We start from the raw sequence: 15,410 nt of genomic DNA, 5'->3' as shown, positions 1-15,410 counted from the left end.
TTCTGCGTTAACTCTGCATTATGCAATTACAATTACTAGGAGGAGTGGCCTAGTGGTTAGAGCACTGGTCTTGAAATCCAGAGGTGGCCGGTTCAAATCCCACTGCTGCTCCTTGTGATCTTGGGCAAGTCACTTAATCCTCCATTGCCTCAGGTACAAACTTAGATTGTGAGCCCTCCTGGGACAGAGAAATAGCCAGTGCACCCAAATGTAACTCACCTTGAGCTACTACTGAAAAAGGTGTGAGCAAAATCTAAATAAATAAATAATAAGAACGCACTTGCTGGATAATACAGGAATACCCACTCTCCACCCATGACGCCCCTCGGAAGAAATATTTCTAAAAAAATAGATAACGCACTGGTTAGCATGCTCAAATAGGCAAAGTGCCACAAAACGCTTTAATACTTTACGGTATTCTGTTAGCATGTTCCAACCATGCATAAAGGGCTTAATACCCTAGAGCCTCTAAATTACTTATGTCTGGTTAATTAGTTGGCTTGAGCAGAGCTACGTATTTCAGTGATTCTCTGAGAGAAAAGGAGTTGTAGAGACTAGTCTTTTGTTTTGTATGTGCAGACTGGATAGGTTGTGTGATCTTTTTTCTGCTGCTGTTTTTCATGTTTCTGTAAAGTAAAAAATAAAAAAAAAACACATGCACGTTTCTCTTTTGACTGCTTCTACTTCTGCTTTTTTTTTTTTTCACTTTCCATATCAGTAATTTTCTTACACAATTCTGTTATTGTTTTTAGATGCGCTGAATGAGCGCCAGATTTATTTTTGCATCATAAAAGGTGACAGACCTAAATTAGAAGAGGTGAAGCAGCAGTGCCCCCGGGTAATTGAAGATTTGATGCAAGCATGCTGGGATAAGGATATGAATAAAAGACCAACGTTTCAAGGTGAGCACTTCCTCCCAATGTTGGGTAGTAATATCATTGATTGTTTATTGATGTGCTATACCACCTTTTTCATGCACAAGTCATAGTAACATAGTAACATAGTAGATGACGGCAGAAAAAGACCTGCATGGTCCATCCAGTCTGCCCAAGACAAACTCATATGTGTATACCTTACCTTGAATTGAATTTGTACCTGTCTTTTTCAGGGCACAGACCATATAAGTCTGCCCAGCAGTATTTCCCGCCTCCCAACCACCAGTCCCGCCTCCCATCACCGGCTCTGGTACAGACCGTATAAGTCTGCCCTCCCCTATCCTTGCTTCCCAACCACCACCCCCTCTTCCCCCCAACTGCTCCGCCATCCAATTTCAGCTAAGCTTCTGAGGATCCATTCCTTCTGCACAGGATTCCTCTATGCATATCCCACGCATGTTTGAACTCTGTTACCGTTTTCATCTCCACCACCTCCCGCGGGAGGGCATTCCAAGCGTTCACCACCCTCTCCGTGAAAAAATACTTCCTGACATCTTTCCTGAGTCTGCCCCCCTTCAATCTCATTTCATGTCCTCTCGTTCTACCACCTTCCCATCTCCGGAAAAGATTCGTTTGCGGATTAATACCATTCAAATATTTGAACGTCTGTATCATATCACCCCTGTTCCTCCTTTCCTCCAGGGTGTACATGTTCAGGTCAGCAAGCCTCTCTTCATACGTCTTGGAACGTAAATCCCATACCATCCTCGTAGCTTTTCTTTGCACCGCTTCCATTTTTTTAACATCCTTTGCAAGATACGGCCTCCAAAACTGAACACAATACTCCAGGTGGGGCCTCACCAATGTCTTATACAGGGGCATTAAAACCTCCTTTCTTCTGCTGGTCACTCCTCTCTCTATATAGCCTAGCAATCTTCTAGCTACGGCCACCGCCTTGTCGCACTGTTTCGTCGCCTTCAGGTCCTCAGATACTATCACCCCAAGATCCCTCTCCCCGTCCGTGCCTATCAGACTCTCCCCGCCTAACACATACGTCTCCCTTGGATTTCTACTCCCTAAGTGCATCACTTTGCATTTCTTCGCATTGAATTTTAATTGCCAAACGTTAGACCATTCTTCTAGCTTCTTCAGATCTTTTTTCATGTTTTCCACTCCCTCCGGGGTGTCCACTCTGTTGGAAATCTTGGTGTCATCCGCAAAAAGGCAAACTTTACTTTGTAACCCTTCGGCTATGTCACTCACAAATATATTGAACAGAATCGGCCCCAGCACCGATCCCTGAGGCACTCCACTAATCACCTTTCCCTCCTCCGAGCGAACTCCATTTACCACCACCCTCTGGCGTCTGTCCGTCAACCAGTTCCTAATCCAGTTCACCACTTCGGGTCCTATCTTCAGGCTGTCTAGTTTATTTAAGAGTCGAGGCGGTTTACATAACAATTCTAAAATTTAACATAAAAACACAATAAAAAGCTATTAAAAAGAGCGCCATTTTCGATAAGACAGAACAACACACATCAGACGTCTTCCGGAGATCATTCACTCAACAGCATATACATCAAGTAGCATGAAAAGGTTATTCACTCAGACTACCACTCACTGCCTCCCTCCCCCCCCCCCCCCCCCCCCCCCCCCCCCCCCCCCCAACATATGCTCCAGCTGCAGGATCATCGGTTATCCAAGGCCTCGTGAAACAAATAGGTTTTCAGGGCCATTCTGAAAGATGTATGTGACCACAAGATATTTTGGCAGAGAGTTCCGTAACGCAGGTGCTAAGAAGTAGAAGGCGCTGAATCTTGGTGACTCACATTTGGCTTTGGATGGATGAGGCAATACATGTCTGTTATCTATAAGAGATCCAAGAGTCTTAAGAGGAGTGTGCAGGATGATCAGTGATGATAAGTAGTCAGGCTTGTCACTATAGAGAGTTTTATGTGTGAGAGTCTAGATTTAAAATTTAATTGTAGAGTCTATAGGAAGCCAGTGTAATTCAACAGAGGTGTCACATGGTTGTACCACTTTGCCTGACACAGAACCCTGGCAGTGGTGTTCTAAAAAGCCTGCAAATGCTTCAGATTTGTCTTCAAGATGCCTGCATCCACAGTGTTGCAGTAATCATGATGTGAATTGATATACGCATAGAATAGTGAGTGAAGAGAATTTGTATCTACAAAGTTGCGAATCACTCTTGAGTATGTGCAAGAAAAAGAAGCCCATTGTAAGTACAGAGGAAACTTGAGGAATGAATGAAAGAGCAGAGTCTAACACCATGCCTAAATATTTGAAGGAGGATACAGGGGTGCATTGACCTATTAAAGAGAACTGAAGTATGAGTAGGTACAGGGATCCATGATGCAACTGTTTTCTTGGGATTCAAAATCAATCGGTTTTCCTCTAACTATGCTGCAACTTCATCCATACAAGCCCGAAGTGGTTGTAAGTCAATGGATGTGCAGTTGGTATAATGAATCAGAAGGAAGTCATCAGCATAGGAATATGAGCTGATGCCATGAGACAATTAGTAGTGATAACAGACAGAAAGATTAAACAAAAGGGGGGAGAGGACTGAAGCCTAATTTCCCGCAGCCTTCGATAATTTCCCGCATCCTGGCTTGGAAACCAGCCCAATTGGGTGGGAAACCAGCACATCCGGCAACTTTGGCCCTGAGGCACTCCACAAGAGAGCATATGAGAGGTTGATATAGAGGAATCCTGCATCACCCTAAAAGTGCGTTGTGCCAGAAAACATTGACACCACTTTAGGATAGTTCCTGAGATTCCCAGAGAGATTGTGCGCAGAAGCAGGAGACGGTGGTCAATCAAATCAAATGCCGCTGATAGGTCTAGTGGCACTACCAGCACAATGTATCGTGCCAATAGATGACTATGGAGTTCGCTTAGAAGCCCTGCAAGGACAGTTTCTATTCTGAAGCCCACTCTAAACCTCGATTGATGGGGGTGCAGTGCATTAATTGATTCAACCTGGGACTGTAACTGAGAAAAGACGATGGATTCCAGAATTTTGGAGAGGAATAGAAAGTTAGAAACTGGGCGGTAGTTTTTCACCTGTATGGAATCGAAGGAGGCTTTTTTAAGAATTGGCCTGATATAATAGTAAGTTTAGAAGGGACAGAGACAAGCGAGAGACTCCTAGATATAATAAAGGGATGTAACCCTAAAGTCGATTTTAATAGCCATGATGATGGAATTGAATCTAATTGGCAAAAAGTAATATGCAGCTGCTCAAGAACTATAATAACGAATGATGTGCATGAGGACATTAAGATCTGATAAGATACTGGAGTAAGTGCAGTGTTCAGAAGTGGAGTGACTCAGCCTTGGAGAAGAAGTGATTAGCTAATGTATCTGAAGTAAGTTTCTGAGATTGCCTTAATGCATGGGGAAATGTTGTGAGTTTTTTTTCTTTAATTAAAAATAACAGTTTTGCAGAATTAGAATTGGAGGAATTTGTGGCCAAATGAATTTGCTGTGAGTAATAGGTACTTTAAAAGTAACAAATAACTAATGATTACTTTTGTGCAAAATGTAATGAAATAACTGTAATATTGCTTTTTTTCGGTAATGAGTAATACAACATCTAGTTACTTGATATAGGGGCTCATTTTCAAAGCACTTAGACTTACAGAGTTCCATAGGTTGCTTTGAAAATATGCCTCTATGTAAACTTGTAAGTCTAAGTGCTTGGAAAATATGTCTCATAATGACCTTTAGTAATTCATCCAATTTTTCTTTGCATCACTAGGCCCATTATTGGGCTGCTTCCAGTTTCCGGCAAATTTCCTTTTGAGTGAATTTTGTTCAAGAGTGCAGCATTAGGTGATAACAAAGATGTCTGGGTCTTTGAAATTTAAGCACTCATGTTTGTCTAATTTTTTAGCTGCAAGTTGTCTGGTAAGCCACAAACCTGAGAGTGATGAAGTGATGTCCATGCTAGCAAAGAAACAAAATCATGTTCAATCAAATGTTGATTTTAACCATTTGACTCTAGGACGCACATTCCAAATTCCTCCACCCTAGAAGTTTCTTACTACAGACTTATCCACTCTGGGTTTGGGGGCTCATGTAGATCCTAGGCACCTGGTCTGCTTAGGAGATTGAGCTTCAGATCAACCTCCTAGAACTCTCGCCTCGAGCAGAGGAAAAGTCAATTACATCCAAGGTGCTCCAGAGCCAGTAGGGAAACCATCTGCACTCTCCAAAGCTCATACATAGGTGCTGCGGGCTCTCTCCATTGTAACAAGATGGATTTCTTGCTCATCAACACTGCTGTCTGAAGAAAGCCAATTAGTCCTTCCAGCACAGGCCAAGGGATATTGTAAACATCAAAGAGGGACAGAGGCTTCGGGGACATCCGCCAGGACCATTGAAGCGATGTATGATGCAAAATTTGAGTCCAAAAAGCTTGAATACGCTGGCATTGCCAAAAACATATGACTAAGAGTGGCTGGCGAATCATGACATTTGAGGCAAGCAGCTGAAGAACAATAAACGCTTTTGAGCGCCCAAAATACAGGCCTATAATCTGTTCTCCCAGTTTCGTCGACCACTGCTGAGCAAATTTACCAAAGTCAAGCTCCTCAGTTGTGTCCTTCAAATATCTATGAACCTTGTTCTGAGAGCCAAGGGTGAGAGCAGTGTTTAGAGTGTCTTGTACAACTTCACATAAATTGACCCTGCCCAGGCTGCTCACATAATGTCCAAGCTGTAGATAGGTAAAGTGATCAGACATCTGTAAGTTAATAAGCAGTCTTCAGCTCTGCAAAATGTTTCAGTTGGCCATCATCTATTAACAGTTGATACAAATAATTGATACCCAAAGATCTCCAGCGACGGAACACCACAGAATCTGAGCCTGGTGGGAAATTCGGGTTAAGGAAAATAGAGGGAAAAGGAGTTACAGCCGGAATAAATTGATGTCGCCTGCCTAGCCAGCACCAGGTAGCACAAGCAGCTTTCAAAATAAGGTTACCCCAAAGCGAGGAAGGAGACATCCCTAGAATGGTATGAAGCTGCCAATGAGGTCACTGAGAAATCCTGGTAGCCTCAATACCAGTCATTAATATGTCGCATGGAACAGGCCACAGTCAGATAACATACATTCAATAACCCCAGCCCTCCCTGCTCTTTGGATTTCTGCAGGGCCACTATTGGTAACCTGGCATTCCGACCCCACTAAAAAAAGTGTTGAAGCTCCCTATGTAACGAGCACTCATCATGCGCTTTTAAATATAAAGAAGCATCTGGAAAAAAGCCAGCAGGGAGCCAGCATCATATTAGAGTCCAGTTCTCTCCATAAGAGAGATAAGATAGTCATGCCAAGAGTATGTAAACACCCAAGTACTTAAATTGTTTCTCAGCCAAGTAAAAGGAAAGTTCCCCACCTAACCAGAGTGAATTGTGGAGTCCAATGGTATCACCACTGACTTGTCCAAGTTGAGTTGGAAACCTGCTAACTGCCCATACCGCGATACCAAATGAAGCATTGCCGGCACCAACCACTGAGGACCCCGAAGGACCAGCAACAAGTCATCAGCATAATTTAAAACTTTTATGGAGATGCCACGGACCTGGACCCTGGAGACAACCATGGAATTATGAAGTACACAAAGTAGGAGCTCTAAAGATAAACTAAAGAGCAGAGGGGTAAGGGACAGCCCTGCCGAGTGCCTCGGACAATAGAGAAAGGCCCAGTCCACACCCCATTAACCAATAAAGAGGCCTGGGGTACAGAATAAAGCACTCTTCCCGCCTGGCAGAACCATCTGTCCATCCCCACATGAGCCATGGTCTAGCAGCAACAGTTCCCACTTTGTCGAGCAAACCACAGAGCCAGCAGCAGCTTGCGGACATTAGTGACTGACAGACGATTTTTAATGAAGCCAACCTGATCCTCATGAATCAGTGTTGGCAAATATGTCGCCAGTCTGTCAGCCAAAATCCGAGATAAAATTTTGATATCCAGATTAATAAAAGAAATCGGATGATAGGCCCCCGGCAACAAAGAGGAGCAGCCAGGCTTAAGCAACAAGCTAACGAGAGCTGTATTCTCATGTGGAGGGAACTCCTGAGTCTCAACCACCCGATCAAAATAATCCAACAGGGGACCAATTAGTTGCACTTGGAGAAGCTTATAAAATTTACCAGTAAAGCCATCCACGCATGAAGCCATAAGTACATAAGTATTTCCATACTGGGAAAGACCAAAGGTCCATCAAGCCCAGCATCCTGTTTCCAACAGTGGCCAATCCAGGTCACAAATACCTGGCAAGATCCCAAAAAAGTACAAAACATTCTATACTGCTTATCCCAGAAATAGTGGATTTTCCCCAAGTCCATTTAATAATGGTCTATGAACTTTGTCATCGAGGATATGCAGCCATTCAGCATTGTCGGAACAGCCAGCTTTCATTAAGCTCATCACTGGGTTGCAACCAGGGAGATCGGTTATGAGCTGGAAAACTCTGGTTGTATGTCTTGAGGATAAATTTTTTGGAAAAAGAAGGAAACGCCAACAGCTTGTTTGAACAAAATGCCATAATTGCACACTGGTTGGCCGAAATTCTCTATAGTGCAACTCTGCCGCTCTTAAATGTCAACGTATAAAGGGGTGAGACATGATCTGATAGCGTCAACTCTTGAGACTGTACACAATCAATATAATATGATAGCTAAGATGGTAATGACCATCACAGACAATGGCTCTAACTTTGTTAAAGCCTTCCATTTGTTTTAAGATAAGTCAACTGATCGTGGCTTGTTTCTCAATCCTCAATAAGAAGAGATTGTTTTTACTAATATCAGTGAGGTCTTTGCTGATGGTTGAGATACAGTAGAAGAGTAGTATACTCTGCCACCACACCAACGATGTGCTTCACACTGCCTAAACTTGGTAACTGTTAAGGTCTCAGAATATGCTTGTAATGACAGTGTAAAAGAAGGGTGGTTTCTCAGTGGCAGAGTGTGCAGTATTGAGGAACAAGACAAGTTGAAATGCTCAGGCGGCTGACATTGTACAAGAAAAATTCACAGATCGATATTCAAAGCGATTTAACTGGCCACAAATGGCTTCTGGCTGATTAAATAGCTTGTTTGGGGCTAACTGGTCATTTTCAGACTTAAACTGGTTAGCGCTCCTGAAAATGTCTGGTTAACTCCTATCTCAAAACCAGCTATTTTGGGAATGGAGTCGGCACTTGGCCAAGGTAACTGCATAAATAGGTCTGCATAAAAGTCAGTCCTAACTTTTTCCGATGACAACCAGGCCAGTTGATTCTCACATGTGGGTAACATCATCCATGGCGCATGGTGTGGAACGCTGCCTAGCATAATATAATTTTAAGAACTCATGGAAGTGCTCCCATTGTGCACGCGCAAGTGCCTTTCCTGTTCACCTTGCGAGCACAGAACCATCCATGTTTTCTCTTCCGCAGTGAGGAGTGGACACATATTTTGCAGCTTCTCACAGCGTTGTCATTTTTTTCAGGTACTTTTTTGTGCCTTTCCTCACAGGTTTTCTGGCTTCAGCTGCCTTTTTCCCTCTTCGAGACTTCTTTCAACTCCATTCCATATATTTTTTTTTAGTTTATTTTTCCCGTTTCCTTTATTTTTCTGGGGCTCACAAGGTCCTCTTAGGCCTGAGCATCTATCGGGTACTATCCCTTCTGTTTTTTAGTGATCTGCTCCCTTTTTTATATCACCATAGAGTCGTTTGATTTAGCCGCTGTGCTCAGTGCAATAGGACCATCTCTGGGGCTGACGCCCATTCCTGGTGTATGCAGTGTTTTGGGCCAGACCATAACTCTACTAACTATATTCTTTGTTTGTGTATGCAAAAAAGAACACAGAAGTCCAGAGAGGTTCAAGAATGGAAAACGTTTTGGAGCCAGGTCCAAATCGTCAACATTGAAGTTGGCGCTTGCACCGGCATCTGGTGTATTGGTCCCCATGGCTAAAAAACTTATGACTGATACTGGGAGTGGATGTGCATCAAGCAGGTCTCCACCTGCCTCAACACCAACCGCTGTTCAGGGCCCCTGGAACTGATCAGCATCAGACCTGACACCGAGGAGACGGGAGGATTTGATGTCGTCCTCTTCGGCATCGAGGGGTGTCAATGCTCAGAACCGGGCAAAGGCCAATAAGCGTAAGCATCAATCCTCCTCAAAGTATGTTGCTGGGAGCACCGGAGCACTGAGAGATCTGCTACCCGAGAAGCACTTGGCACCAGAAGGAGCGCTCCCCCTCCATTTGAGGTCTCCATGTAGCAGGACCCGGTACCTGAGTTAACACCAGCGGTTCAGCAGGCTATCTCTGATCTGACGTCCCAGCCTTTCCCAATGTTGACCCTCAATGTGTGGATCTGGGCCATGTTTCAAGAGCACTTGACGGGGCTTCTACAGCAGACTGCATTGGCATCAGGGGTGCTTGCGCCAGCCACGCCTCTTCCTTCTGCCTCACAGGGCCCTGAGTCTAAGTTGAGGTCACTGATGCTAGTGCCGCATGTGGTAACGGTGTCGGCAGCCACCCATGTGGGTACCTCCTCGATGTCAATAGAGGAAGCTTCGCTGGAGTTGAGGGTGGAGCCTGCATCTCAATGCCATTCCAGGCAGGGATTTAATTCCTCCTACCCGAGGCAGGCTCGGTCTTGGCCCGCTCATGAGGAGTTTTTTGCTGACATCGATTCAGACCACTCATGGGTACTTCTCGGAGGAGGAGGCCTATGGTATTCCATCAGACCCTCCCCACCAGAGAAGAGGCGAAAGTCTCAACCAGAGTCTCTCCTTCCCTGCTTTTGTGAAGGAGATGGTGGCTGCCATCCCAATTCAGTTGGAGATGAGCCCAGGGCTGAGATGTCCGAGGTCCTGAACTAACAGCTCTCCACCTGGAGAGGCTGCGACTGTCCCTCTTCAAAAGATCTTACAGGATGTTCAGGTGAAGAAATGGCAGTCCCTTCTGCTGTCTCTGTCCTCCCCAAAAAGATTGACACCATGTATCAGATTTAGAGTTCACCTGGATTTGATAAGCTGCAGTTGCCTCATCATTCTCTGGTGGTGGAATCCGCTCTCAAATGGGCCACAGTTTCAGAGACTGCTTCAGCACCCACACGTAGAAAAGCTAGAACTCTGGAATCATTTGGGCGAAAAATGTATCAGGCCTCAACACTCATATCATGTATACAGTTATACCAGCTCTACACGAGCCTCTACATGTGGAACTTAATGTGCAGTATGACTGACTTGGCAGATTCTTTCCCATCGAAGCAGGCCGAATCTCTTTGCCAGCTGGCCAAGCAGCAGAAGGCATGTTGTAAGCTCCTGGCCAGGGGCGCATACGATACTTTTGATGTGTCATCCAGGATCTCTGCTCAATGAGCAGACTCTCATGGCTGTGAGTCTCTGACTTGGACCCGGTAGTCCAGCAGAGGTTGGCAGACAGCACTTGCCGAGGAGATAACCTTTTTGGAGTGAAGGTGGAAGAGGTCACAAACCTCATTAAGAAACACACTGATACCAGTGACACTCTCTGCTGGTGAGCACCTCTAGGAGGTTTTGGGTACATTGAAGAGGGGTTCCTACTACTCTCAAAGGCATAGGTACACCCCGCTCAGCCCCAGCATGTGCCTAAGACCTAGCCAGCTCCTCAGTCAAACAGGGGGCGAGTTTTTGACTGGATCCAGCAGAGCATAGCTGCTGTCAAAGTAACTGTACTGAGCGACCTACCGGTAGGAGGGATACAAAGTTTTTTCCAAGAAAGGTGGCCCCTTGTAACCTCCAACTGATGGGCTCTTCAAATAGTTCATTGCGGTTACACCGTACATTGGTGAAGGAGACCACCAAATTCCCCCCTCCCTCGACAGCATCTTTCATTAGCTCTCTTCACAAGGAAGTACTCCGAGGAACTCTCTGCCCTTCTAAAGACACATGTGGTTGAGCCCATTCCACCAGGGGTAGAAAGAAAGGGATTTTATTCCAGGTACTTTCTTGTGCTAAAGAAAACAGGGGGGAAGCGTCCCATCCTAGACCTCAGGGCCCTGAACAAATTTCTGATCAAAGAAAAGTTCAAGATGGTTTCCCTGGGCACCCTTCTCGCAGTGATTCTGGAACAAGATAGGCTATGTTCTCTGGACTTTAAAGGAAGCTTACACATATATTCTGATACGCCAGGCTACAGTAGATAACTTAGATTTCAGGTGAGAACATATCGCTTCCAGTGCCGCATCCTGCTATTTGGCCTCATGTCAGCTTTTAGGGCTTTCACAAAATGTCTAGTAGTAGTTGCAGTGTCACTGTGTAGACTGAGAGTCCACATATTTCCCTACTTGAACGATTGGCTGGTGAAGAGCACAATGAAGGACAGTGCTCAGGAGTCTGGAGAATATTCAGGTGCTAGAGCTGCTAGGGTTTGTTTTAAACTACCCCAAGTTCCATCTGCTTCATGTTCAACAACTGGAGTTCGCTGGAGCCCTGTTAGATACAAAGCAGGTGCAGGCCTTTATCCTGGTGCCGAGAGTGGACGCTCTAGTCGCTCTCGCCACTCAGTTTCATTCCAGCCAGAAGATCATGGTTTGGCAGGTGCTGAGGTTGCTAGGCCACATAGCCTTCACTGTGCATGTCACTCCCTTGTCACATATCGCTTGAGAACTGCCCAGTGGATCCTAGCTTCCCAGTGGTGTCATGCCTCTGGGAACCTAATGGATGTCATCTGAGTGACACCAGAGTTGGTTCCATCCCTAATATGGTGGACAGTTTGATCCAATTTGACAATGGGACTTCAGTCCAAATTTCTCAACCCCAGAGGTGCTGACAATGGATGCATCTCACCTGGGGTGGAAAGCTCACTTAGATGTGTTTCACACTCAGGGTGCTTGGTCAGCTCAGGAGACAGATCCTCCCATTGAACTTCTGGAGCTATGAGCAATCTGGAATGCTCTAAAGGCTTGCAGAGATCGGCTGTTCAACCAAATTGTGCTCATTGAAACGGACAATCAGGTTGCAATGTATTACACCAACAAGCTGGGGGGTACCGGATCATAACCTTTGTGTCAAGAGGCAGTCCAAATGTGACAGTGGGCTGTCCAGAACATGATAGCTCCCACAGCCACATACCTAGCAGGTAAATGCAACAGCCTGGCTGACAGTCTGAGCGGGGTCTTGTAACCAAATGAGTGGTCACTCAGCATGGGTGTTGCCCGTGAGATTTTCTGAGAGTAGGGCACCCTGTCGGTTGATCTCTTTGCCACTCCTTACAAGCACAAAGTCCCTCGATACTTTTCCAGGCTCAGAGCATATGACAGACTATCATCGGATGCCTTCCTCCTCCATTAAGGGAATGGCCTTCTGTATTCATATCATCCTATCCCTCTCATGGGGAAGACTTTACTGAAACTCAAGCAAGACTGGGGAACCATGATCCTGATCGCCCCATATTGGTGCAGGCAAATCTGGTTCCCTCTTCTTCTCGAGTTATCCTCTTAAGAACCTTGGAGGTTGGAGTGTTTTCTGACCCTTGTAATGCAGAACGAGGGATCTCTTCTGCATCCCAACCTACAGTCTCTGGCCCTCACAGCCAGGATGTTGAGAGCTTAGAATTTGTTTCCTTGCACCTTTCAGAGGGTATATAGTTATTTACAGTATTTATAATCCAAATTCTAGGTGGAGAGCATCTTAGCATGCATAATATCAAAATCATGACATCATAACAAGATACACAAAAACATAGGTCATTCTAAAAAATTACATCCAATTAAAATCAAACACAAAATATGCTAATCTGATCAAACAATCTAAACTCCGAAGTCATAAATCTTTAAAATCAAACACAATAAAATATACTAATTTGATCAGTCTAAAATCCTAAGTCATAAATATTAAAAACTGATCTTCAATGATTAAAAACCTGTAGAAACAACATGGTCTTAAGGACTACCTCAAAATCCTGTTGCTTGAATGTGATCAGGTAAAGCATTCCTCAACAATGGACCTACTATATAAAATATAGAAGACCTGTACATTTCAAGGCAAACCCACCTTAAAAGAAGGAAAATACAAAAGATTGGCTGTTGACAATCGTAAGGAATCGAACAGGCTAATGCAAACGTAAGGATGCAGCAATCACAGGAGAGGTCTTATTAATCAACACCTTAAACACCAAGATCAAAACTTTATAGTGAATCCTATATTCACAGTGACGGCCATTTCCAGAAGGATGCTAGGCTGCATAGAGAGGGGTATAACCAGCAGAAGGAAGGAGGTGTTGATGCCCCCTCTACAAGTCGTTGGTGAGGCCCCACTTGGAGTATTGTGTTCAGTTTTGGAGGCTGTATCTTGCTAAGGATGCAAAAAGAATTGAAGCGGTGCAAAGAAAAGCTGCAAAAATGGTATGGGATTTGCATTGCAAACCATACAAGGAGAGACTTGCTGACCTGAACATGTATACCTTGGAGGAAAGGAGAAACAGGGGTGACATGATAGACGTTCAGATATTTGAAAGGTATTAATCCGCAAATGAACCTTTTCCGGAGACCGGAAGGCGGTAGAAATAGAGGACATGAATTGAGGTTGAAGGGGGGGCTGACTCAGGAGTAATGTCAGGAAGTATTTTTTCATGGAGAGGTTGGTGGATATGTGGAATGCCCTCCTGCGGGAGATGGTTGAGATGAAAACGATAATGGAACTCAAACATGCGTGGGATAAACACAAAGGAATCCTGTTTTGAAGGAATGGATCCATAGAATCTTAGCGGAGATTAGGTGGTGACGCCGGTAATTGGGAAACAAAACCAGTGCTTGGCAAACTTCCATGGTCTACGCCCTGATCGTGACTGAATAGATACGGATGGGTTGGAGTGTAAATTTTAAGGGGCTTCGATGTTAGCTTCAGAACTTTTAGTGCAAGAGTGCTGGGTAGACTTCTACGGTCTGTGGCCTGAGAATGGCAAGGACAAATCAAACTCTGGTATACATATAAAGTATCACATACCATGTAAAATGAGTTTCTTGTTGGGCAGACTGGATGGACCGTATAGGTCTTTATCTGTAGTCATTTACTATGTTACTATATTCTACTGGCAACGAGTGCAACATAATCAAGGAAGCTGTAATATGATCATATCTAGTCAACCCAATGATAACACATGCTGCAGAATTTTGAGCAACTTGTAAAGATTGTAAAAATCTTTTAGGAATACCTATGAAAAGCACATTGCAATAATCAAAGTAAAGCATCACCATACTTTGAATAATTGTATGAAAATTTTCTTCAGTCAAAAAATCTTCAACTGCCTGTCTATCTTCAGTTTAAAAAATAGTTTTCATTGATTTACTGATCTGATCTGACAGAGAAAGAGATGAATTCAAAATCACACCCAGTGATCAAATTATTTGAAGAAAATGGAAGTGGGACTTATGGAAGGTTGACAATGGCTGACTATATAAGATCATACATTGAGTTTTATTTGTATTCAGTTTTAAATGATTCAGCTTCATCCATCGATGTAATCATGTTTAATGCTCAAGAATTCCATAGCCTTTGTATCTGGTTGATCTAATATAAAGAAAAATTGAATGTTGTTTGCATACACTCTGTTGTCAAGCCACAGAGTGCCTAGCAAAATGCATAACGGTTTTAAAAAGATGTTAAATAGAGTAGCTGAAAAGCTGACCCCTGAAGAACATCTGATGGACAATCCATAATTGCAGGAAAGACTACCCAAAACAGTGGAATTCAATAAGTGGCTTGAGTCTTGGTGTAAAGAAGAAGGTTTTAGATATATAGGAGCATGAGGTAATACGTGGAAAAATAACAGTCTATACTGTAATGATGGGCTACATCTTTCTGTGATGAGAAGAAGGATCCTTGAGGGGAAATTTAGACAATATGTTTCTAGACATTTAAACTAGAGGGCGGGGGTGACAAAAGGAAACAAGGGAATTCAGAAAGTCACCCCCCAGAATAAACATGATGGCAGAGAAAACCACCTAAACTCACTAAGCACGTGAAAAGCAATGAGCACAAATGCGCATAGTCTAAGTAAAAAGGTTCAAGACTTGCAAGCCCTGATGTTTGAAGAAAACTTGGATATTGTTGCTATTACAGAGACATGGTTCAACGATTCCCATGAATGGGATGTGACCATACCGGGCTATAATCTTTTTAGGAAGGATAGAGAGGGCCAAAGAGGTGGAGGAGTGGCGCTGTATGTGAGAGAGAATATCAGAGTGGCTGAAATTCGGGGAACTTGGGGAAAGGAAGAAGCTTTATGTATCGTCCTGAAAAGAGAGGACTGAACCTGTATCCACACGGGGGTTATCTACAGACCTCCAGCACAAACGGAGAAGTTAGACAAAGATCTGATAAAAGATATTCAAAAGATTGGTATGAAAGGGGAGGTGCTACTGTTGGGAGATTTCAGTTTGTCTGACGTGGATTGGAACGTCCTGTCTGCAGAATCGGAAAGAAGTAGGGAGATTGTGGACGTCTGTCAAAGTGCCTTGCT

General features: G+C 44.0%; 1 protein-coding gene across 2 annotated transcripts in view; it reads left to right on the top strand.

Annotated features, from left to right (window-relative positions):
- The window catches only part of RIPK1 (receptor interacting serine/threonine kinase 1), a 273,536-nt gene that overhangs the window by 113,745 nt on the left and 144,381 nt on the right, over positions 1-15,410 (top strand). Inside the window, exon 6 of one of the 2 annotated variants that reach the window (XM_030210923.1) lies at positions 753-902. The exons of the other annotated variant lie outside the window; for it this stretch is intronic. Coding sequence (XP_030066783.1) covers positions 753-902 — 150 coding nt within the window. The remainder of the gene's footprint in view (positions 1-752; positions 903-15,410) is intronic. 2 annotated transcript variants of the gene reach the window in all.

The sequence above is a fragment of the Microcaecilia unicolor genome, chromosome 1 (genome assembly GCF_901765095.1).
Source record: "Microcaecilia unicolor chromosome 1, aMicUni1.1, whole genome shotgun sequence".
NCBI lineage: Eukaryota > Metazoa > Chordata > Amphibia > Gymnophiona > Siphonopidae > Microcaecilia > Microcaecilia unicolor.
Note: the sequence above shows the minus strand (reverse complement) of the source record. Positions and strands in the feature narration are given on the sequence as shown.